The sequence below is a fragment of the Pelobates fuscus genome, chromosome 3, assembly GCF_036172605.1.
Source record: "Pelobates fuscus isolate aPelFus1 chromosome 3, aPelFus1.pri, whole genome shotgun sequence".
In the NCBI taxonomy this organism is placed as follows: domain Eukaryota; kingdom Metazoa; phylum Chordata; class Amphibia; order Anura; family Pelobatidae; genus Pelobates; species Pelobates fuscus.
In genome coordinates, this window is record NC_086319.1 from 77,208,900 (window position 1) to 77,234,833 (window position 25,934).

At 40.1% G+C, this 25,934-nt stretch overlaps 1 protein-coding gene across 3 annotated transcripts in view; it reads left to right on the forward strand.

Moving 5' to 3' along the window:
• Positions 1-25,934, forward strand: part of CDC25C (cell division cycle 25C) — a 51,444-nt gene that overhangs the window by 19,090 nt on the left and 6,420 nt on the right. For 2 of the 3 annotated variants that reach the window (XM_063445194.1, XM_063445196.1), the window contains exons 5-16: positions 6,825-6,854; positions 9,864-9,894; positions 9,992-10,066; positions 10,173-10,268; positions 11,002-11,154; positions 12,365-12,457; positions 15,436-15,618; positions 17,325-17,426; positions 18,974-19,036; positions 20,046-20,144; positions 22,316-22,449; positions 24,427-24,538. In XM_063445194.1, the coding sequence (XP_063301264.1) occupies positions 6,825-6,854; positions 9,864-9,894; positions 9,992-10,066; positions 10,173-10,268; positions 11,002-11,154; positions 12,365-12,457; positions 15,436-15,618; positions 17,325-17,426; positions 18,974-19,036; positions 20,046-20,144; positions 22,316-22,449; positions 24,427-24,538 (1,171 nt within the window). The remainder of the gene's footprint in view (positions 1-6,824; positions 6,855-9,863; positions 9,895-9,991; positions 10,067-10,172; positions 10,269-11,001; positions 11,155-12,364; positions 12,458-15,435; positions 15,619-17,324; positions 17,427-18,973; positions 19,037-20,045; positions 20,145-22,315; positions 22,450-24,426; positions 24,539-25,934) is intronic. The other variant, XM_063445195.1, reaches the window with a different exon arrangement.

The following is a 25,934-nucleotide window of genomic DNA, read 5'->3' on the forward strand; positions in this document are numbered from 1 at the left end:
GTGGGATTATTGTGTAAGATGTGACAAGGTAAGTTATCCTCCCACTTAATGTGTTCTAAAACTTGTAAAATACTGATAGTCTCTCTGAGGTAGCTAGGACATTGTTGCACAATTAGTTGAAGATTACGGTCAATGTATTGAGAGAGTCTGCTAGATATCGACCCAATGCCTGATATTATTGGTCTCCCTGGAGGTTTTTTTCTATCTTTGTGTATTTTGGGGAGATGGTAAAATACAGGGATTTTGGGATGTGGCCAGTGGCGGATCCAGAGCCTGATCTCGGGAGGGGCACTTGTAGATTATTTAAAGAAATAATCCAGGCACAATAACCACTATAGCTCAGTGTAGTAGTTATGGTGCCAGGATCCCATCCATAGAGTAAGTAGTCGAACAGTTTGACAACTTACCTGGGGTCTGCTGGGATATAGGGCATAGGAGCAGTGGTATGTGTTAGGGGTGCAGTGTGTGTGCGAGTGCGTAAGGGCGGCATTGTAGGTCAGGGTTGCAGTGTGTGTTAGGGGGCAGTGTGTGTGTGAGAGAGCTGCAGTGTGTGTGTGTGTGTGTGTGTTTGGGGAAGTGTGTGTGTATGGGGGCAGTGTTTGTGGGGCTGTGTGTGTAGTGTGTGTGTGTTTGGTGGCAGTGTATGGGGGGCAGTGTGTGTGTGTGTATGGGGGGCAGTGTTTGTATGGGGGTAGGGAGGCTTTTTTTTAATTTAATTTAATTAATGTTACATTAGTGTCCAGTCATAAGAAGATACCCAAGATATACTTCTCATTTAGGCCCTTGGGGTGAACAGTGTCCAAAGTTCTGATCCAATGTAGTTCTCTTTGTAATTGGATTTTCTTACGATCACCCCCTCTTGTCGGTTGTGGGATGTGGTCTATCGCTGTGAACTTCATGGATGGTAAGGGATGACTGTTTTCCCAAAAATGTTTAGCTACAGGCAATTCTGATCCCTTGTCTCTGTACGCTATGCGTATGCTTGATTGATGGTTGCGCATCCCTTCTCTTAGAGGTAAGTCCGTTTTGCCCACATATGCCAGTCCACATGGGCAGACTAGTTTGTACACAACATAGTCGCTGGTACAAGTGAGTCTATGCCTAATGGTGAATTTTTTGCCAGTGTGCGGATGGGTGAACTTTTTACTTGGTACCATATGGCTACATGTTACACACCCTAGGCACCTATAGCATCCCAAGTTTGAGTGGGTAATGGGTTGGTTGTAGCAATGTGTGGGGTCGGTTTTGACTAATAAATCCCTTAGATTCTTTCCCCTCCGGTAACACATCATTGGTGGCTGTTTGAATTGACTTGGTAGGCTGGTATCATTGGCCATCATTCGCCAGTTTAGGTTAATGGATTCCTTGATATGATTAGATATGGTCGTATAGGTAATAGGGAATGTTAATCTTTCCTGCTTGGAGCTCTGTATTGAGGTCTTCTCAAGGCTTTTGTTCAGGGCTTGCTGTAGTATGGTGGGACTGTATCCACGGGACAAAAACTTGTCCCGCATTTCCTTTAACTGTTGTTGCATGTTAGCTTCATTAGAGTTGTTTCTGATTACCCTCATAAATTGGGATTGTGGAAGGGAATTCTTTAAGTGCCTTGGATGGTAGCTGTCCGCATGTAGGATAGTATTTCTATCGGTTGGCTTGCTGTACATAGTAAACGCTATTTTATTTTTTTCTTTATAGAGTCGTATGTCAAGGAAGTCTATTGTCTGTTCGTTCGTAGTCATTGTGAGACGAACAGGTGTGTTTGAGTTGTTGATGTATTCCAACATTTCTTCAGGGGTAGAACCTCCTTTTTTCCAAATCATAATAATATCATCGATAAAGCGTTTGTAAAACAATGTTATCGTGAAATGGGGTGAGAATGTATTCCTGTTCAAATATGTACATAAAGCTGTTTGCGTACATTGGCGCCATGGCTGCTCCCATTGATGTTTCAGCGACTTGATACCACGTGTGTTAAAACCTAAAGTAGTTTTGGTTAAGTACCAAGTGCAGTAGTTCCCAGATATATTCTACCGGTGGTCCAAGGTAGGAGGAGGATGACGTGAGAATTTGCCTCATTGCATCAATGCCTGTATCATGTGGAATGATTGTATATAAACTTAACGTCACATGTGATAAATGTAGAACCTTCTTCCAAGTTGGTAAACTGTTGTAGTTGTATTAGTAGACTTGGCGTGTCTTTAATGCACGTCTTCAATTCTTCAACTGGTTTCTTAAATAGAGTCTAGCCACTTGGCTATGGGTTCCAGTACCCCTCCTATTGCTGAGACTATAGGTCTGCCTGGGGGTAAAGTCGACTGTTTATGTATTTTAGGCAGTGTATAGATCCCTGGAGTCCTAGGTTTTGTTTGTGGGAGATATTGGTACAGTTCCTGTGTGATGTAAGCTGCTTCTAGTCCCCGTTGCAATGTTTGTTGGACATTGAGCATGATTGCCTGTGTAGGATCAGCTATGAGTTTAGAGTAGGTGGTGGTGTCTTGTAGTTGTGTTAAGATTTCTTGTCTGTAATCACCTGTAGTTCATCAGGACTATCCCACCTCCTTTGTCTGCTGGTCGAATCACCAGGTTCGGGTCCCTGGCCAATGAGGTGATGATTTGACGTTCTTCCTTGGTGATGTTTGATCTTGGTTTCTTAGTATGGGTGAGATGGTGCTGAGTTTCTTGATTCAATGATCTAATAAAAGTTTTGATGGTTGATTGATTGGGTAATGGATCCCAAGTACTTTTCGGTTTAAATTGGCTTATAGGTGTATGCTCTGTGATGTTCGTTTTGAAGAAGTCCTTCAATCTTAGTGTTCTCCCAAATTTGTAATTTTCAACTTCTTGAGTAAGGGGGACAGGGTGGTTCGTGGGTACGAATGAAAGTCCTTTCATTAGCAATCGATTCTCGGAGTTGCTCAATTTGCGCATAGATAGGTTAAAGACTGGGATTACCTCCATCTTGGTGGTCTGCCTCTCAGACCAGTATATGCCGCCCCTCTGTCCTCGTCTTGTGATGTGGCGTTTGGTTCTAGATCTTGTCTGGAACGTAATCGTGTGGTGGTCCCTACTCGTGTTGTGCCCCTCTCTAAAAAATGGCTTGAGGTTTGAGTCTGTTCAGGTCTTGATTGAGTATCAGAATCGGAGGTGGATTCCCCTGAAGTTTTATCGATCGTGAATTGTCTTGGTCTTCATATAGGTCGTCTGTTCCTAGCGAAGCGTGGGACTTCGTTCTGGCCGTTGAGCCACCGGTAGACTCTATGTTCAGCGTAGTCGCTTTTCACTTTCTCTTGCTTCTCACGCTTAAATCTGATCAACTCTGTCTTGTACTCTTTAATATTCTGTTCCAGTCTCAAAAAGAGTAGGGGCCGCTTCTGTGGATGTCAGTAAGATTGCTTCTCTGGCTTCCAGCTGTGTGATTCTTTGTCTAATTCTATTCAGGTCTTCTTTAACATCCTCTATTATAATGAGGATTAGGTCCAGTGAGCACTTATTCAAAACCCGCTATCCATTTCTTGCAGACTTTAGGTTTGGCTCATCCTATTGTGGGGATATTCTTAATTCTAAATCCCCTCGGTTTCTGTAGTAGTCTGACCGGAACAACCCGTGTAGGTCTAAGTCAGTTTCTTTCTTTTTTAGACGTGTGAGTTCCAAATAAATTTCTTTGAGTGTGGTAGTTTGTGGAAGGTCTGTAGTTAAAGACTCCCACCTAATCCGGTCAGCGTCTTCTTCTGTGTATTGGAAGATTTCTGCTTGTTCCAATAGACCTCCCGCTTGGGAGAAAGAATCTTCCATAAATACTTCTTACTCAATATGATGGCGATGTACTGAAAAATATTTTCGTGAGTGAACAAAAGTGATATCAACTACTGTCTATATCAACACTGCACAATTTGCAGGTAAAAAGAACAGTAGTGCACTAGTAAAATAATTGGTGGTTGCCCAGTTATACAGTGTTCTCTCTGTTCTTAGATACAATACTTATTCCATTTTTCCATTGTAGAAAACTGGAAAGGAATAGTTTAAAGAATGCCAATGTTACGGGTGCATAGCTGGTCTATTGCCATTTAGACCAAAATATACAATACTGTCCAATGCTTGCACTCCAGCAAAATAATAGTTATGGCCACATCATTGCTATTTTCTGCAGGCAAGGAAATCCCCTTGTTCTTACCAATACGCATAATATTGAACATGCACTTTACTGTTTACTTTACATTATACTGTGGTTTTCTATGGTGTAACTCTCTACTATGGGTATATATTCGATCAGCAACACTGTAACTAGTTATTCTACTACACCCTGGCCCCAGACTCTAACCCATACGATCTCCCTGAATACACGATCGGCTGGTTGCCATGACGACTTGTAAACACACGCCCCCTTGCGTTCCGGCTGATCTCCATGGCAACAGCCGGCACGCAAGGGTTCACACAGCAGCGAACTTGACAGCTGCAGAATACATGAAACAAGGTCAATTTTGCCCGTGATTTTCTGGCGCCCAGGGTGATTGTTACACAGAGTCAGGGGTAAGTCTCAGCTGATGACAATGTACTGTATTTGATTTAATTTGCTTTATTTTGCTATTTATTCTGTTACAATTGTAATGCACTATTATCCTGACGAAAGTCCTGACATAGGACTGAAACGTTGATTCTTCATGGCAGTTGCCGAATAAAGCTGTCTATTTTTTTCACCATTTGAATTACGTCCCTGGATTGCTTTTTCCTACTTGAGAGAGATATAGATAGATATATTTTATATATTACATAATTAGGTCATTTTATTAATTACAATTAGCGGGACCGGCCTGACAACCCAGGCTGTATTGGGGAATTTAATTTGCTAGCACTATATTTGGGCCTATAACTTTCCAAGACACCACAAAACCTGTACATGGGGGGTACTGTTTTACTCAGGAGACTTCGCTGAACACAAATATTTGTGTTTCAAAACCATAAAATGTATTACAACGACGATATCGTCAGTGAAAGTGACGGTTTTTTTTTTTTTGCATTTTCCACACACAAACGGCACTTACACTGACAATATTATTGCTGTAATACTTTTTACAATATTTGTGTTCAGCAGAGTCTCCCGAGTATAACAGTACCCCTCATGTACAGGTTTTATGGTGTTTTCAAAAGTTAGTCAAATATAAGGCTTGCGTTTCAGTTTTTTTTACATTGAAATTCGCCAGATTGATTACGTTGCCTTTGAGACCGTATGGTAGCCCAGGAATAAGAATTACCCCCGTGATGGCATACGATTTGCAAAAGTAGACAACCCAAGGTATTGCAAATGAGGCATGTTCAGTCTTTTTTAGTAGCCACTTAGTCACAAACACTGGCCAAAATTGGCTTTTAATTTTTTTTTGCATTTTTCACACACAAACAAATATTAACGTTAACTTTGGTTAGTGTTTGTGACCAAGTGGCTACTAAAAAAGACTGGACATATATTTTCAATACCTTGGGTTGTCTACTATTGCAAATGGTATGCCATCATGGGGTAATTCTTATTCCTGGGCTACCATACGGTCTTAAAGGCAACGTAACCAATCTGGCGAATTTCAATGTGGAAAAAAATGAAAAATGTAACGTGCTATATTTGACCCTGTAACTTCCCAAAACACCATAAAACCTGTACATATGGGGGTACTGTCTTACACGTGAGACATAGCTGAATACAAATGTGTATTTTATTGCAGTAAAACAGTATTATGACATTCACAGTTAAAATGTCATGTAGAACTAAAACAATAACATTTCTTATTTTCTCCCATTTTTTTTTAATATTTTATTCATATTAAATTACGTATTTTTTTTTGTATATCCCTTAATTTTCAACTGATAACTGATTATTTTTGTTTCATTAGTAGGATCTTTATTGAGTATTTTATGGGTTTGTATCACCCAAAATTCTATTTGCTTCCTTGACATAATCTGTGCTCTCTAGAAGAACTATCCCCTCATTGTCCGCTGGTTTAATTACTAGCATTTGGTAATTATAAAAGTTATAAGGGCTGCTCTTTCATTACAATTCAGGTTGTATTCATATTTGACGGTTCAGGTTGTATTTACTTGATACCGATTGAGGAAGCCGACATGGCGATACTCGTCTCTGGATTACCAACAGGATTCACTTCTACATTATTGCTATGCACTTTGTGTTTTTTTTTTGTTTGTTTTGTTTTTTATGTAGTGTTTTAAATTTAAATAAATCTTATTACCAACTTACTTTTTCTGTGGGCTCCAGATCCAGTTGTTCCAGCAACTAAAGAAGGGTTTGTGTCAAGCTGTCACACTTAGAGCCAAGTTCATAGGCTCTAACTCAGGTGAGCGTTTTTTATTTATAGGTTTCACAATTCAACTTTTATCAACATACTACACCAGATACTGGTTTCTATTTTTCGTTCAAGGAATATCAAGATACATAATTTAGAGCAGCGGTTCCTAACCCGTGGTATGCGTACCCAAAGTGGTACAATTCAGTGCCCCTGGGGGTACACAAAAACATTTGGGTAATAGAAGCTTTGCTGGTTAAGAACCGCTCTCTGAGTCTATTGGGTGGCCTATGCACCGTGGGCCACCCGATACACCTGTGCCTTCAGGGGCCCTTAAAGGCACCCCTGTGATCCTGCAGCCAGAGCTGGGTGGAAGTAACAGCTTGCAACTACATCCTCCCAGCTCGCACACAGAGCACGCCATGCGAAAGGTCATTTAAGTAGCTTGAACAAAAACTTCCAGCAGGATATCTCTACTGAATTATTGTCCATAATTCACTTATTTTGGTTTTTCATTTTTTTTGTATTTCTGCTTTACAGGTTTACACCAGAACCGGAGAAGAAACCTAGGTAATATAAATGTGTGTATGGATATTTACATTCTGGATTTTGTTGTGATATAAAGAAATCTTAACTTATTTCTCTTTTCAATAATTCAACCCCTTAAGGACCGCGGACGTGCCAGGTACATCCGACAAAAAAAGGTCCTTAAGGACTGCGAACGTACCTAGTACGTCCGCGGCAAACTGTTGCATCAAAGGCATCAAAACACTCCATATACAATATCTTGGGGTGTCAACTTTTAAAATATATGCACGTTCATGGCAAGAAAATCAATTTGTATATGTAAAAAGGCCCCCAAAAAGAAGATAGGCAAAGAAGATACGTCAAATTTGAAAAACACATGTCAGAAGTTTGGCATTGCACCCCTCAAACAACCCAACAAACCTATGCATAGGTGGTATCACTGTACTCTGAAGATGTTGCTGAACACATATTGGAGTGTTTTTTGTCAGTAACACAAAACAGGAACTGAGAATCCATGCCTAAAATACAATGTGAGAGAACAATAACACAAAATAATACTACCCAAAAGTTTGACAAAGACTGGTGATGGAATTAGTGCATGGAAAGTGTTAAAATACCACCATATGAAATACCATAGGATGTCTACTTTTCAAAAATATATAGTTTGATAAGGGTAAACTACATTGGCCGGCTTCAAAAATGTCCCCAACAGGACATGGGTGCATGATGACCAGCTGTGAACATTCCGAAAACTGGAATGCGCACCCTCCAAATAAGGTCTTTGAGCCCCCAGAGAACCCAACACACCTATACATGGTTGGTATCACTGTATTCAGGAGATGTTGCTGAACACATATTTGGGTTCTCAGTACATGTATTCTTAAATTGCTATGTGTGTCAGAAACCTCATTAATTATTTTATTTTTAATTTGGCATAGATTGGTGGTTAAATGGTTGCATGAATAGAGTGCAATATTCCGCGATTCCTGACAGATGTTACAATGTAACTTGTGTTAATTTTTAAAAATAAATGGTTTGGAAATAGAAAAGTGATACTTGTACTTCTTGCCCTAAAACTTTTCAAAAAAAGCTAAAAACATGTTAACATTGAGTATTTCTAAACTCAGGACAAAATTTAGAAACTATTTAGCACGGGTGTTTTTTTGGCAGTTGCAGATTTTGGGTCAAAGTTAGGAAACATTTTTGTTTGTTTTTTAAGTTTTTTTTATCATATTTTATTTAAAAAAAATAAAATAAAACATTCTGTTATAGTAAATTATATGATATGATGAAAATAATGGTATCCTTAGAAATACCATTTAATGGCGAGAAAAACAGTATATAATATGTGTGGGTACAGTAAATGAGTAAGAGGAAAATAACAGCTAAACCCAAACACCGCAGAAATGTAGAAAATAGCCTTGATCCTTAACGGTAAGAAAATTAAAAAATGGTCTGCTCACTAAGTGGTTAATAATTTTTATTTTATTAAAACGATTTGTCCTCATTTCTTTCTGGGTGTAATAATAGTATTTGACATACAGGGTCATTCACTAAATTGTAAATTTAATATGAATATCAAATTTAAAGTCAAATTAGTTTAAATACAAAAATTCTCACTTATGCTTTCAGTTTGGCTACTCTGGCCTTAAATTTTAAATTTCACTTTGAATTCTCACTTAAGTAATTCACCCTGATAATAATAATAAGACCTAAAGCTTGAAACGGTATTTGCCATAACCCCTAAATGCCAGGCTAAAAAACACACCCATAATTTCCTTTTAAAGCAGGTTTAAAAAGCAAGGATCGTAGTATTCCTCGCTGTCACTGATCGTTTTATTTATCCCTTCCCGCATACATCACAACCAGCCTTTATAAGTTTGATATTACTCTTTGAACTTTTCTTTCTGTGTGACAATAAGCACTTTTTTCCCTTAAACACTGCAGTACAGGTAGTCCTCATTTTACAAATTACATGTTTAAAGAACCACTATAGGCACCCAGATCACTTCCAGTCAATGAAGTGGTCTGGGTGCCAGGTCCATCTAGTGTTAACCCTGCAGCTGTAAACATAGCAGTTTCTCTGAAACAGCTATGTTTACACGAGGGTTATTCCAGCCTCTAGTGCAGGGCTGTCCAACCTGCGGCCCCCCAGATGTTGCTGAACTACAACTCCCATGATCCCCTGGCTATCTGTTTCATTGAAAGAATCATGGGAGTTTTAGTTTGGCAACATCTGGGGGGCCGCAGGTTGGACAGGCCTGCTCTAGTGGCTGTCTTGCTGACAGCCGCTAGAGGCGCTTCCGCGCTTCTCACTGTGAAAATCACAGTGAGAAGACGCTGGCCGTCCATATGGACTGTTTGAATCGAGGGAGTCCGGCGCTGGAGAAAAGGTAAGTGTTTAACCCCTTCAGCCCAGCGGGAGTGGGACCTTAGAGTGTGGGGTGGACCTTAACACCCTATATTGGCAGGAAAGAAAGTTTTTTTTTTTTTTTTTTTTTTCCTGGCACTATAGTGGGCCTTTAACCCCTTAAGGACACATGACATGTGTGACACGTCTTGATTCCCTTTTATTCCAGAAGTTTGGTCCTTAAGGGGTTAATGACCGCTTGGACTTACGACCAGCACTCTAGCGCGGGGATTTGAGGGATTGGTCTATATTCGGGGAATTTCACCCGAACACAGATTAGAGGGATTTCCTGCTCTGGTGCGTTTTGTCTACGTTCAGGTAAATTTCCTCAAACATAAAAAATGCACCAGAGGAGGGAATCCCTCTTATCTATTTTGGGGAATGTTCCCTGAACATAGATTAAAGGGAATCCCAGATCTGCTGCACTTGTCTGTTTTGGGAAATTTCCCCAACCATAGACCTGCACTGGTGCGCATGCTCTGTAGCGCATCCTCACTTACCGACCGAGTCGTAAGAACGGAACCTGGTCGGTTAGTGAGGAGTGCCTGTATTTCATTGCCATCCGTGTCTCATATGTCATGGCTTTATTGTTAATTTGAATATTTCTTGCCTGTTAAATATTTGTCTTTATCCTTTTACAGAAAGTCTAGAGGAAGTCTGAATCCCACTTTGGTTAGTGCTTGTTTAATTTCTACATTGTAGAATGTGTGTTATGTATACATGTGTTTTTGTATTGAGGTTAAACCACTTTGTGTATAACTTTTTCCAGCCTAGACTTCTCTGCAGCACCCCGAGTTTCAAGAAGACTTCATGGGGACACCAGAATCACTGCAATAAAGAAAATGTGAGAAAAGGCAGACTGTGTTAAATAAGTGATTGGAGAAGAGGATTTGGATCACTGATCTTACATTTTACCACTTTTGTTTTCTTTTTACTGTCCCTGATTTCAGGAGTGTGAGCAGTTTAAAAATCCTTGGAAAACAAACTATTTGCACCTTCCCCGGTCAGCATCTGATGCACAATTATCCCCAACATTTGGGACCAAGGTAAGCACAGGGCAAATTGGTTCATAAATAGAAATCTTGGGGGGAAAAAAAAAATAAAAAAATAGAACTTTAATTTTAACCTATTAAGGGATCACTGTGAGGCTTTGGTTATGCCCCGATTTCTTTAACATTGTTTCCAATAAAAAGAAACCATGGCTTTCCCGGCACTCCAACCTTTGTCTGTAGCACCAGATTAGGTGGAAGCGCCTAAGTTTTGTGTACCTTTTACTTTCATCTTCATACCTAATTTTAGCTAAATTGGCTGCTGGTATGTATCAGTTATGCCTGTTTGACAGGGGGCCCACACAGCTCACTCAGTCAGGGCCATTGACCTTCTCTTTTTCATTTGCCTTTGGACCAGATTGTGATCCTCTGACCATCACTTCTGTGTGAATATTTGTTAATAGTGTAGCTGTCAGTAAGGCTAGCTCTGGTCACTTTCATTAATGGTTCATTTCTATTCTGGTTTGTTTGTACAGGTGGTTTTGTATGTCCCACTATAGGCCTGACTGTGTGATAAGTGCTAACTATTGAAATATTTTGTCATGTTTTAATGAGTAAAAAATTCCAGGTGCAGTTTTCTATATGAGAAATCTAATGTATGTGTAAAGCAATATAGGTGAAGTCTCTATACTTGTGCTCATCTGCAGCATGGCTTTCATTTTTTTTTATCACGCTTTGATTTCTAAATGTTGATGTTTGTAGCAGCCATGTTCTTTCTGTGTCTTTACAGGATAGTATCTCCTTAGAGGATGACCATGAGTTACACATACTGGCTTCTCCTATAAGCGCTGGCCCTGCAGGCTTGGATGATGTACCAGATCTCAAAACCCAAAATCTCGATGGCTTTACTGATTTTTTCTGTGTGGATGAAGAGGGGTTGGAGGTGAAAATATTTGCTTTAGATCTTGTTTGCAATTATACCAACTTACAGTGATTTAGGAAGTGCTTTCTTCAAATGTGTTTTGTTTGCCTGGAGTAACTTTCTTTCTAATCTCTGATGCCCTGCAAAGACTTCTCATTTATCTGCATTGAGCAGTTGGTGATTGGACAGCCACAGAAAGTCTGGCCTGGGTTAGAATGGGGAGGGCTTGCAAAGACTGGAGACAAGATCTGCGGTCATTGCAAACTGTTTTTAGATAAAACCCCCAATGTAAAAATACATAAGTAAATGCATATCTACTAAATGTTTGTCCTGTTTATGTAACTGTTCCATATGTAGGCAACTGATGCAATATTACTCTAACCTCTATTTTCAACCTCGTTCGCGTTTCCCAGCATGCTGCTGAGCTACACTATCTAAACTTTTGCTAATCATGTATTTATTATAGGCTTTTATTACAGTTAAGGGGACACTATGCAACTTTAGTTTATTGAAGCAACTTTGGTGTATAGATCATACCCCTGGAGTCTCATTGCTCCGTTCTCTGTAATTTATGAGTTAAATAACATTGTTGATGCACAATAGCTACGCCTTCCGTTAAGTAACATGCACAGCCTTTATTGCAAATTCTGTTTTATTTAGAATTTATATCCTGCACGGTTAATAGATTGCTAGACCTCGCAGGTGTCTCAGGTGTGTCATTAAAGTTCAATTTCCAGAGCAGGAGATAAAAACGTTTAAAGTATGTTACATTTGATTGAAATTACATTTTGTTTTCATGCAGGCTGTGTCAGTCACAGCCAGGGGAGGTGTGGCTAGGGCTGCATAAACGGAAACAAAAGGGATTTAACTCCTAAATGACAGTGAATTGAGCAGTGAGGCTGCAGGGGCATGATCTATACACCAAAACTGCTTCATTAAGCTAAAGTTGGTTTGGTGATTATACTGTCCGTTTAGTATTGTACTGTTGTAGGTTTCTTTTTAGTCTAGTCTGGGGAAAAATGTCTTGTGTTTTTTATTTAGTTTTATAGAAGCTGTGCTATGTAGAAATAATGTTTCCTCAGCTAAAATGGCTAAATACACAATGATTTGCATTCTCTGCAGTGTTTAGAGTAGTCCTCCCATGAAATAATTGAAGGAATGTTAAATCTTTCTAACACAAGACTAGACTTGTACAGTGAATTTTCATGTTGATACATCCTTGTTTTTGCAGCAGAATCCCTCTTCAGCTGCTGCCAATTTGTCATCAAGTATGGCTGTCCTGCTGTCTGGACCTTTCCTGAATCAGGATGTAGAAATAAGTAATGTAAGTGAATTAGAGGGGACCCCCTTGGTTTCCATTTCCTGGATACTATTGATGTCTCAAAACACATGGTTTGAGCTACTGAAACTATGGTTTCTGATAATGTATTTCGCAGCTTTTGCCAACAGCAGAAATGTGACCATTGTACAACCAATGCAATGCATTAGTCTCTTTCTTGTAGGTAAAGGTACATAGAGATTATTTATTCATAAAACATTTAACATGGAAGGAATGCGATGAATTATAGTTTTTGTGTGACCTGGAAAGCACCTGCAAACCACCTTTTTACACACACTATTGCAAGCACCATCGCATTTTTAGTTCTTTGAAGTGGATATGGTGCCAGAAGAATTTCATTATGAAGTCCACCTTCAGCAGCAGCAAGAGTTCTGGGTTGGCTAATGTGAATTCTGTGCATAAAGTATGTCAGCGGTATGCATAGAATGTTGACATGGTACTGTCGCATCTTTCCTGTCCTCCATGGCACTGCCCAGCCCTTTTGTGCCATTTCCTACACCTTCCTGTCCCTGCCTCTGGCCCAATTCCCTTGCTGGCTTAGAACGAGTGATTGCAGGATAAGAACCTTAGGTCCAGTAATGCTTTCATATGACAGCAGTTTAGTGACGTCACTAAAGGTGCTTGCAGGGAAAATTTGGTCTTAGCGTTGGGCTTTTTGTTTTCTTCTTAGAGTAACCTTTTAACAATGCTTGCAGATGCTTTTTGCTTATAGGAACTGGATGCAGACTTTTTCTGGAACCTTTCTCCAATTAGCAATTCCGATGAAAAAAAATTCTTGGCATCTCAGGGTGTACTCCTTTGTGGCATCACATTTTGGAGGCTGTCCTGGTATTCAATATAACATCGCTTCAGATCACTATTTTAAATAATTAGTCGTGTAAACCTTTTATTGCATGTTCCTATTGCTCGACATACAAATAAAAGCACACTTTTTTAGCTTATTAATGTGTTGGCTTTACAATATTGAGCACTCTTTTCTCTTTATATGAACATGTCAGCAGAAGCTGTAACTACAGGGAGTGCAGAATTATTAGGCAAATTAGTATTTTGACCACATCATCCTCTTTATGCATGTTGTCTTACTCCAAGCTGTATAGGCTCGAAAGCCGACTACCAATTAAGCATATTAGGTGATGTGCATCTCTGTAATGAGAAGGGGTGTGGTCTAATGACATCAACACCCTATATCAGGTGTGCATAATTATTAGGCAACTTCCTTTCCTTTGGCAAAATGGGTCAAAAGAAGGACTTGACAGGCTCAGAAAAGTCAAAAATAGTGAGATATCTTGCAGAGGGATGCAGCACTCTTAAAATTGCAAAGCTTCTGAAGCGTGATCATCGAACAATCAAGCGTTTCATTCAAAATAGTCAACAGGGTCGCAAGAAGCGTGTGGAGAAACCAAGGCGCAAAATAACTGCCCATGAACTGAGAAAAGTCAAGCGTGCAGCTGCCAAGATGCCACTTGCCACCAGTTTGGCCATATTTCAGAGCTGCAACATCACTGGAGTGCCCAAAAGCACAAGGTGTGCAATACTCAGAGACATGGCCAAGGTAAGAGGCTGAAAGACGACCACCACTGAACAAGACACACAAGCTGAAACGTCAAGACTGGGCCAAGAAATATCTCAAGACTGATTTTTCTAAGGTTTTATGGACTGATGAAATGAGAGTGAGTCTTGATGGGCCAGATGGATGGATTGGTAAAGGGCAGAGAGCTCCAGTCCGACTCAGACGCCAGCAAGGTGGAGGTGGAGTACTGGTTTGGGCTGGTATCATCAAAGATGAGCTTGTGGGGCCTTTTCGGGTTGAGGATGGAGTCAAGCTCAACTCCCAGTCCTACTGCCAGTTTCTGGAAGACACCTTCTTCAAGCAGTGGTACAGGAAGAAGTCTGCATCCTTCAAGAAAAACATGATTTTCATGCAGGACAATGCTCCATCACACGCGTCCAAGTACTCCACAGCGTGGCTGGCAAGAAAGGGTATAAAAGAAGAAAATCTAATGACATGGCCTCCTTGTTCACCTGATCTGAACCCCATTGAGAGCCTGTGGTCCATCATCAAATGTGAGATTTACAAGGAGGGAAAACAGTACACCTCTCTGAACAGTGTCTGGGAGGCTGTGGTTGCTGCTGCACGCAATGTTGATGGTGAACAGATCAAAACACTGACAGAATCCATGGATGGCAGGCTTTTGAGTGTCCTTGCAAAGAAAGGTGGCTATATTGGTCACTGATTTGTTTTTGAATGTCAGAAATGTATATTTGTGAATGTTGAGATGTTATATTGGTTTCACTGGTAAAAATAAATAATTGAAATGGGTATATATTTGTTTTTTGTTAAGTTGCCTAATAATTATGCACAGTAATAGTCACCTGCACACACAGATATCCCCCTAAAATAGCTAAAACTAAAAACTACTTCCAAAAATATTCAGCTTTGATATTAATGAGTTTTTTGGGTTCATTGAGAACATGGTTGTTGTTCAATAATAAAATTAATCCTCAAAAATACAACTTGCCCTATAATTCTGCACTCCCTGTATAAATAAGTGTGATTCAATAGCTAGATTTCTTTTTAGATTGTAAAGGTAACTAATTGCAAGTGTATCAATCAGTTGTATAGGTTAAGACATGTTAAATAAACTGCCCGTGATAGAGTGCAATCACTGAGGCATGCTGGCCCAGTGATCGTTTGCCTGGGAGAACATCAAGAAGGATTTTTCTGTGATGTTTATTAGTGAGACATCCAGAAGCTAAATCACGCCATGATCAACTTTCTGAAAGGTCTTTGGTATTCTCTGTACGTCGTATGTTGTTCAAGTGGCCACGACATTAGCTATACATCACTGGTCACAAAGGAGTTAATGAATAAGTGATGGTAAAATTTTATTTTGGAGGGTCCTTCATATCTCCTTACAGATGGATCAGTTCTGCCAAGTTGACTCTCTTTTTGTTTCTAACAGGTTTCTATGAACCGAAGCCGTCTTTACCGCTCCCCATCAATGCCAGAGAAACTTGACCGTCCCATGTTAAAGCGACCCGTACGGCCACTGGATGATGAAACGCCTGTCCGTGTGAAAAGGAGACGTAGCACAAACGGTACACTTCATGAACAGGATGAGGAGCACAACCAGTCAAGACGACGGGTGAGAGCAGTAAATAAAGTAACATGACACACATGTCTTGTTTAGGGTGATGAGCATCGTAGTTGAGCAGAGTCCTATTACTGCACATTCTGGGTTCAAAATATAACTTAGTTGCCTTCACATTTGCATCAGTTTTGTGCACATGCCAACCACACCGCCAATCACCGTTGATGAATGTGACTCAGGATACAGTTTGAGGTTCGCCATAGGCCTGCAACTCAGATGAGTTACAGAAGGTTCCTGTATCCAACAATGGAGATGAAGGCCTCACAGCTGTAAGGCCCCCCTGTTCCAATTTTGCGCAGAAGCTGGAGGAGATTGGGTCAATAGCATGGAGCAGAGCTTCTACATGTGAGTCGCAGGCTCTGTGTTGACAAACCATCCGACTCCATAACAGCTGCTATCCCATTTGGAATCGGTTACTGGTGGTAGAACCCTGGGTATAAGTACCTGGATTACCCTTACCGGCGAGGGGGTGTGGTGGGGACGGGGATTGAGGCACTATCAGCTGTTGCGGAAACCAGGGTGCAGGGATTTTATGGCTTTTTTTTTTATTTTATTTTTTTTGCCAGAAAAGCATTGCAGGATAAAACAATTTTTAGCTTTTGTATTGGTTTTGAAGTGCCCAGCTTTTACCGAAAAGTCTGTACTGCTTATGAATTTGTAAAAGGTAAAGTCAAAATAGTATTTCTCCCTGAGAGCTATGGGAAAACCTCTCAAACTGCTGATATTCAGGATGCTAGTGTTCCAAACAGTTAGACAAACTGCTCTTTGGACATACCTTTACATCTATGGGCAGGCAGCCCACCATCAAGATCTTGCAAAATAAATTGAAACACGTTTTCGACACCCTCTTGGGTGACTGTAAATCCTGCAACTTGGTCTTATGTTTCACTCTGGATACAGCTTGAAGATGGAACTTGTGTTGGTAAATTATAACTTCCGTCTTTATTTATGGTACACAGCACATTTACATAGTGTAAATGTAATTTAATTAAAATGATCAAATTGTGTGCCAACTCTTTTTGAAATGTACTTTGACATAGCACCCTTATTTACCAACATTTGGGCAAAGAGCCATCTTCAGGCTGCATAAAGGAGCAATAGGCGTGGGGTATTTTGTATTGGATTTTATTTATTGGAATGTCCGATATTTTCCATAAATTATCTTGCACACTCACACAGTGAGATACCATGGTCCTCTACTGCACGTATATATCAAAAATTTCTGTCGGCATCAGATGTTGCTTACAGTGACAGATGGAAAATGGCAAAATTCTACTGTGTTATAAGATTATTTCATGCATCACAACGACTACAGCACACTGTAGTGGTTATGGTGCCAGAAATGCCATGGTCCCGCTCCCCATATAACTGGGTATATGGTTTTCTAACCGATTTGAAAACTCACCTGGTTGCCTGACGCTGGTCTCTTTCTCCATTGTTAGCCGTCCTGAGCAAAGCCCTGAAATGCAATGCCAAGTTACTGGTTAAGAGTGTCACCTGAGCGCACTCAAGCAGCGAGCTAAGCTCTGCATCAACAGGCTAGCTCAGAGCTGAGAGCTTTTGGCAGGAGACCCAAAAAAAGTATCAGAGCATTGACAAATTGTTTGACTACCTATATGGAGGGGTGCAAGGGCACTCCTGGCACCCAAACAACTCTCAAGACAACGAAACTCATTTTTTTTTGTTTTTTTATTTCACAGGGCCCATCTCTGAAAAAGACACTATCATTGTGTGATGTGGATATTACTAAAGTTTTAGATGAAGACTGCGGCAATAGACAACTGATTGGAGATTTCTCCAAGGTTAGTGGTTTTTATTTTTCTATTTTTATTAAATGGACAGCCTATTATTATTATTATTATTATTATTATTATTATTATTATTGGTATTTATATAGCGCCAGCATATTCCGTAGCGCTTTACAATATTATCAAAGGGGGAGATTTAACAATATATGAGACAATTACAAAAACTTACAGGAACAATAGGTTGAAGAGGGTCCTGCTCAAACGAGCTTACAGTCTATAGGAGGTGGGGCGTAAAACCCAATAGGACAGGAGGTAGCAGTCAAACAAGTTGGAGTGAAGCAGAGTTGGAGGAGAGAATAGAGTGCTGCCCATTAGGCGAGAGCAAGGGACAGGTATGTGAGGTAGCGGTTATTCTGGGAGGCCAGAAGTTTCCCTAAAGAGAGGAGTATTGAGGCACTTTTTAAACGATTAAAGACTAGGAGATAGCTTGATGATCGTAGGCAGGCTATTCCAAAGGAAAGGAGCCACCCACCCGAATTCCTGCAAGCGTGGGTTGGCCGTACGGGTGCGAGCAGCAGACAGGAAAAGGTCACGGGCAGAGTGGAGAGACCGAGAAGGGGCATACCTATGGATCTGTGAAGAGATATGAGGGGCTAGAATTGTTCAGTGCTTTATAGGTATGGGTTAGCACTTTGAATTAACTCCTATAGGATACAGGAAGCCAATGTAAGAGGGGAGAGGTGTGAGAGGAGCATCAGGAGAGGAAAATCAGTCTGGCAGCAGCATTCATTAGACTGCTATATGCTGCATTATGACTTGTGGGAATACCTATTAGGAGAGAGTTGCAATCATCCATAGATAGATAACGGCAATGTTAGCAGAGATGTGTTTGAAAAGGCGAATTGAATTAAATTCAAATGAGGAGAAAGAGTGGGGGGGTGGATAGAGGTTAGAAGGAGCAGTGAGGCGAGAGGAGAAAGGATGGGGGTGGATGGATAGAGGTTAGAAGGAGCAGTGAGGCGAGAGCAGAAACCCTACACCACCACCTTTGCTTTCAGTGTCTTGGGTTGTGGGAAAATTGAAGTCCACCAAAAGAGGGAGAGGCAGGGGTAGTGGTGTCAGAGGGAGAGAGCCATGTTTCTGTTAAGGCTAGTAAGTCTATGGAATGAGAGATGAAAAGGTTGTGCACAGCAGTGAATTTAGTAACACTGCAAACAGAGTGCATTCCAGAGGGCAGTATGGAAGGAGGATTTAAAGGAAGAGTGACATGAGATGGGTATGAGATTATTGTGATTCCTGGAGTTAGCACATGGTGGGTTAGCAGAGGTGAGACCGGGATTTGGAGAGACATCACCAGCTGCTAGGAGCAGGAGGATAGAGAGTAGGATTTAAAAGTTTTGTGAGAGGGTGTGTATTTAGAGTTTTTAGAAAGGGTTGATGGAGACAGGCTGGAAAGGTATAAGAAGAGTACATGGGAGGGAAGTAAAGTGGGAGCAATGAAAATGGTGTCCTTTCCATTATCCTTGCCCTATTCTTTCCTTAACATGTGTTGGATCATCCATTATTTGAAATGTAAGCCATAAATGCCATCTGTCCAACAGGTCTATGCTTTGCCTACGGTTACGGGGCGACACCAGGAGCTCAGATACATCTGTGCGGAAACTGTGAGTACCACTTTCACAGAAAAGGAATGTATGTTAGATGCCTAAGTGATACTTGTTTAAAAGTTGTAGTTTTCTTTTAATGTTGGAAAGCTTAAACTGTTTTACACAAGCAAATCTCTGTTTTGCATGATCTGTCTCATTTTACAATTTCCATTCATGATAACACATGATAAAACTACTTGGTAAAACCAAACAATGTGACTGCTGTGGTTTCCCCCCCAACCCTTCACGTGAAATCTCTTTTTATCTTCACTAGAGGCTATATGTCACAGATATGCCCTAAATATCCATAAAAAATGCAGAAAATGTACTGCACATTTTATTTATTTGGTCAAAGATTTCAAGCTCCATCACCAATCAAATAACTTTTAGCTCAGTTTTTTTTTTAAATATTTTAGCATAACCCACAATAACTTGAAATGCTATGATTATAAACCTCAAATCTATATTTTTTATTTTTTATATTTTTTTAAGTGAATAATATGTTAACATGTATAGCTTGGAGGAAAGAAAAGCCGGGGGGCATATGATAGAAACATTTAAATACATAAAGATAATCCACATAGTTAAGGAGGAGACTAAATTTAAAAGAAAAGCTACCACAATGAGGACATTAGAGGAACAAAGGTTTAAAAATATCAGTAAGTATTACTTTACTGAGATGGTAGCGAATGTGTGGAATAGCCTTCCAGCTGAAGTGGTAGAGGTTAACACAGTAAAGGAGTTTAAGCATGCGTGGGATAGGCATAAGGCCATCCTAACTATAAGATAAGGCCAGGGACTAATGAAAGTATTTAGAAAATTGGGCAGACTAGATGGGCCGAATGGTTCTTATCTGCCGTCACATTCTGTTTCTATGTCTGATATTTTCAAAACTGTTCCAATGTTTTGAACTATATTAACTGTGTAGTTTGGTGATTTATCCATAAAACCTACAGCCCTGTTACTAAAGCGAAAAGCTTATATGTTGTATGTTTCACGAATATCATGATCTTTCTTTCAATTTTAGCTTGCTGCTCTAATTCATGGGGAGTTTAATAGTCTTGTGGAGAAGTTTTTTGTAATAGACTGCCGATATCCATATGAATATGAAGGTGGCCACATAAAGGTAACTTTGCAAAGCAGTTGATTTTTTTTCTTTTTTTCTTTTTTTTTTTTTTTTTCTTCTCTGCTTCTATTCTCCTCATAACTTCTGAATTATGAAGTGACAAAGGCGGATTTATTTCTTTTTTAAAAAAAAGTTTGTGTTTTTTTTATTGTTGCTATGTGTTTAAGAAATGTAGAAAATGGATGTCTGTGCACACACAGGATTTATCCTATATGCAGATCTTATTGAAGTGGAATGGCAACGTTTCAGCTCACACAAGAGCCTTTTTTCAATCTAGTGTTGCTATGTGTTTAAGAATCATTAGTGGCATTTTACTATATGCTTATCCAGCTAGAATTCGTCTGTCTTTCAGTGCACCCACTGTATGTATGTGTTGTGCTATGGTGAATAAGGCTATGTCCACTGATTGCCAAAGCTGCAAAGTGTGTGGTGTTATCACGCTGTATAAAGATGTTGGGCAAAATTGATATAGGCAACCTGGAACGGAGCATTCTGGCTGTCTGCTCTGATTTTACAACTATATAAACTAGATAATCAAAATAAAATTTAGAAAATCAATGTTTATTACTTAAAGAGACAGGCAACACATAAAATAGCTATTAAACTAATACAAATACTATACATAAAGAGTGACCAAGGCTAGCTAAAATAAACAATCATTGTGGTAAATTACCGTATATAATAGAGTATAAGCCGAGGCCCCTAATTTTACCCAAAAAACTGGGAAAACTTATTGACTCGAGTATAAGACTAGGGTGGGTAATGCAGCAGCTACTGGTAAATTTCTAAATAAAATTAGATCCTAAAAAAAATTAATTGAATTTTTATTTACAGTGTGTGTATATAATGAATGCAGTGTGTGTGTATGAGTGCAGAGTGTGATGGAGAGCCTTGGTGGGGGGTGGGCATTTTTATTATTATTTTTTTAATTATAATAATTGTAATTTTTTTATTCTTTTTTTATTTTTTTAATATTTTATTTTATTATTATTAAAAAAAAAATTCGTCCCCCCTCCTTGCTTGATACATGGCAGGGAGAGGGGCTCTCACTCCCTGGTGGTCCAGTGGCATTGGCAGTTCAGTGGGGAGGAGGGGGGCTGTCAGAGAGCACTTGCCTCTCCTGCAGCTCCTGTCAGTTCCCTTCTCCTCCACGCCGGTCCGTGCAGCTCCTCTGTCAGCTCACACTGTAAGTCTCGCGAGAGCCGCACTATGACCCTGCGGCTCTCGCAAGATTTACACTGGGAGCTGACAGAGGTGCTGAACTGACCGGCGCGGAGGAGAAGGGAGCTGACAGAAGCTGCAGGAGAGGTAAGTGCTCGCTGCCAGCCCCCAGTCTGTATTATGGCAATGTAAATTGCCATAATACAGACATTGACTCGAGTATAAGCCGAGTTGGGGTTTTTCAGCACAAAAAAATGTGCTGAAAAACTCTGCTTATACTCTAGTATATACGGTACATAGTGGGTATGAGAGCTGGGCACATGTCTAAAACAACCCCCCAATGTTTTGGCACTAGGAAGCGTGCCTTTCTCAAGGGACAGCATCAAATGCCATTGTGATGCTGGGAGTACACTGGACCGGTCTCTCCGCAATGGGGCAAATAATTTGCTACAGTTTGCCTACTTACCAGGGTCCTAACTGGGTGCTGACGACGACAGACTTCTGCAGAAGCTGTAAGTCGATCTCACCGACCATACATGCAGTTCTGTGTATAGTAATTCTCGTTCCAGGCTTGCTAATGGCACCCTGTGATGATGCCAGAGATGGAGTTACACCTCCGTTAGCAAAGGGGTTAAACTCAGATCAGATCATGGTGCACGGAGTCACCCTTCAATGAAAATCTAATCACTTTCCTGAGAGTTCCTCTGCTTGGCACAAACTTTCCTAACTGTTGTAGTGGTTTCTTCTTAGAAACAAAGCATAAAATGAAACGATAACATATACATACAATACGCATAAAGTAACAAAATTCACACCTGCTAATTTAATTACTAGGTTAAAAAGCAGAGGTTTCTGGACAACTTTTTTTTTTTTTTTCTTATTGATTAGAGTGATATAAAAAGGAACGGTCTCTGTGCACGTATCTCTCAGCTCTCTCCCTCATTTTTATTTGTTTCTCTCACTCTTTATTTTTTATTTTTTTTCCTTACTCCCACCCCTCCTTTTTATAGGGTGCATTAAACCTTCACCTACAGGAGGAAGTGGTTGGTTATTTTCTAAAGAAGCCTTTGGTGCCAACCATGGAGCAGAAACGCATTATATTGATATTCCATTGTGAATTCTCCTCTGAGAGAGGCCCAAAAATGTACGTATAAACCTGCTTGCTAAATAAAGTGCGAAATATGTATTGATGCATTTTGGAGCACTTTGTAAATTTATGCCAACACCATGAACAACGTATGTTAAAAATCCAATGAGGTTTTAACAATTTCTATTCTTTGATTCAACTGTTCTCATTCTCTCTCTTTCCTTCTCACTTCCACGTGCTCTCTCTTATCTTTTTTATTTTTCTCTTTGCTTCTCTTGTTTGAGAGTTGTTCTCTCACTTGTGTGGTTCCTTACTTTGTTTTATTCTTTTCCTCACTGAGGTTACGTGTATTAATGTTTGTCTTACATTAATGACAAAATCAAATAAATACTTTACTTGCAAAAAGAGACTAGCATTCCCCTAGGTGTCTCTCTCCCATGTCCTGGTCTGTCTCTTTTGTCCCTTTCCCAGCCCCTCTGTGTCTTTGTGTTCCTCCAGCCCCTCTAGGTGTCTCTCTCCCATGTCCTGGTCTGTCTCTTTTGTCCCTTCCCCAGCCCCTCTGTGTCTTTGTGTTCCTCCAGCCCCTCTAGGTGTCTCTCTCCCATGTCCTGGTCTGTCTCTTTTGTCCCTTCCCCAGCCCCTCTGTGTCTTTGTGTTCCTCCAGCCCCTCTAGGTGTCTCTCTCCCATGTCCTGGTCTGTCTCTTTGTCCCTTCCCCAGCCCCTCTGTGTCTTTGTGTTCCTCCAGCCCCTCTAGGTGTCTGTCTCTTTTGCCGCTTTCCCAGCCCCTCTGTACAGTGTTAATTGTGGCAGCAAATTTCAATTTAGTTTTATTCCTAGTCTATTGACTAAGAATACATTTTAGTTTGTCGTATTTTAGTCATCTGAATTGTTTTAGTGAACTAAAATTGTTAGTCGACAAAATTAACACTGCTTTACAAGGGAGTAGACTATCTCTGGATGTGACCGATATGACTTGGTATGTCTCTGCTTATTAAAACAATTTATGTTAAATATATTCTAAAGACTATACCACTGGTAATCTCAGTTGGATGCCCACAAATGTAGTGTTTTCCCCTGTAGTTCAGAATAAACTATTCTACATTTAAGGGACCCTATAGTTCCAAATATAACAATCCTTTTCTCGTCACTATGGGTTCCTTCTATCATTAACTTTGCTAGTAAACATTAAAGTTAAAGGAACCGCTCACACACAAACAAAAATACAGCTTTACATTTAACACGGCTGCATAAAATCACCTATCTTTGCAAATAAATATGTCGATTCAGTTCCACCATGTGGCCATATTGTGTTAAGACCACCACTACGTCACAACACACTAATTTTAACATTGGAGATTTACATGCTAACTTGCAATACTTACTTGCAGTGTAAACTGCTTCAAGAGACTCCTCAATTTAAGCTTTACTGTGGTCACCAGCAAAGGAATTAATGGGAATCTGGTCTGGATTCTAAATTTATACATTAAATATTGGGGTACTGTGACGTAGTGGTGGGCTTAACGCAATATGGCCATATGGTGGAACTGAACCCCCATATTTATTTGAGATAGGTGATTTTAAGTAGCCTTGTTAAATGTAAAGCTGAATTTTCGTTTGTGTGTGCGCTGTTCTTTTAACTGTATTTTGTATATGTTTTCGTCTTTACAGCAGCACCACTGCTTGGAAATGCAAACAAAGATTAGATACCTTGTTTCCAGTGCAAAAAACTCAGTTGCAGCCAACCGATCCACCTCTTTATTTGTCAGCACACCTGCTGGCATCTTCCTCAGTCTAGTCCAATGCTTCTCATAGTGAAGCATTGGTGGATGAGCTATGCATGTGCGGCTAAAAGCAGCGCTTTTCCAATCAAGTGCTTCTCTCAGTGACTTGTTAATAATGTAAGTATTTAAACCGCTATGCTGTTAGAACACCCGGCAGAAGATGCCACAGTGGTTTTATTCTGAGAAGACCTGTATAGTAATCCCTATTATTCCATGTCCTGTATTTTTAATTTATTTCTAATGTATTCACAGGTGTCGCTTGTTACGAGAAGAGGATCGCGCTAGGAATGAGTACCCAAGCCTTTATTATCCCGAGCTTTATATACTACGAGGAGGATACAAGGATTTCTATCCAGAATATTTGGTAATCTCTCTATGGAATTATTTTTCTTAAAGTCCTTAAAGTGTATGTGTAGCTCACTTGAACCTCAGTTTGTGGTTGTATTTTCTCTCTATTGAATAAGCTGGCTCAGAAATTCAATATAAGCATTTCTTTCATTGCTGATGTTTTGCACAACCCGATAGGTTAAAAAAAAAAAAAAAAAGTTATGCAGTTCTACTTTAACCCCTTAAGGACCAAACTTCTGGAATAAAAGGGAATCATGACATGTCACACATGTCATGTGTCCTTAAGGGGTTAAAGTAGGTATCTACAAAATGACAAGGTTTAAACTTGCTGAGAAGTGCCTGGATGTTTTAACATGGTTGAAGGTTACCTATGTGCATGTGTTTTTGTAGCAATCGTCCTCATCTTTAAAGGACACTACATGCATGCACTAGGCACCAACACAACTTAAATGGTTACTTCAACCACCGTGACCACATCTCCCTTTTTGAAGTTGTCATGGTGGTAGAAGTCTATATGTGCAGTGTTTCAGTCTGAAACACTGCACATCTAGAGTTATTGACAATTGTGTGCGGGAGTCTAGTTACACTCAGGGCACACGTGACTTTAGAATCTCTGCATTTTTTTTTCCCTTCAGATTAGAGGCAGTGCTTATACCAATGGGATTTCATCTAGAGGGATAAAAAACAGGCAGGCAATCTCCAAAACTTTTCAAGGACCTCCCCCAATTAACATTTGGCCTTATAAATAGCTTCCTATCCAAGACATCCCCAGTTCTTTGCCTGCCTCCGGCAGAGGAGGGTGTCAGGTTTCTCCCTAGAAGTATGGTGAGAGGGCTGAGGCTCTGGAGGCTCTACTTCTTTTAATTAAATTTTTTCAGAGATCAGCCAGGGTTTACACTCCAGACGGCTGTAACTCCCTGGGTTGTATTAATTCCGTCTATACCGAGCCAGGTGCCGGGCAGACGATGGTGCGCTTTTGGGCACTAGCTGGGAAGTCCTGGCGGTGGAAAACTCATACAGGTTATGTTTATTTCCACCGTGGAATCGCGAAATGCAGGACATGCGTAATGTGATTTAAAATTCAGCCGCCAATACCTTTTGTTTTTTCTCTCCGGGGTCAAGATATTGGTTTCCAGGACTTAGAGAGGCTGTTTACCCAGCAGCAACTAACTGTTTGCCAGGTGCACTCAGAATCTATTGCAAGTGTGTTCTCACCAAACCTCCTACACACTCTGAGAACATTTAAGGTAAGACTTTTTGCTTTATCTTAAATGACTCTAGCTTGAATAAGTTAATTATCAGTGTTGTAAGGTAGATAATGTTTCTAAGGGGTCCAAAATAGATTATTCTTTGAGTAGACCTATAAAGGATATTAGCATATATTTTTACATAATTCTTTTGGGAAACTTTAA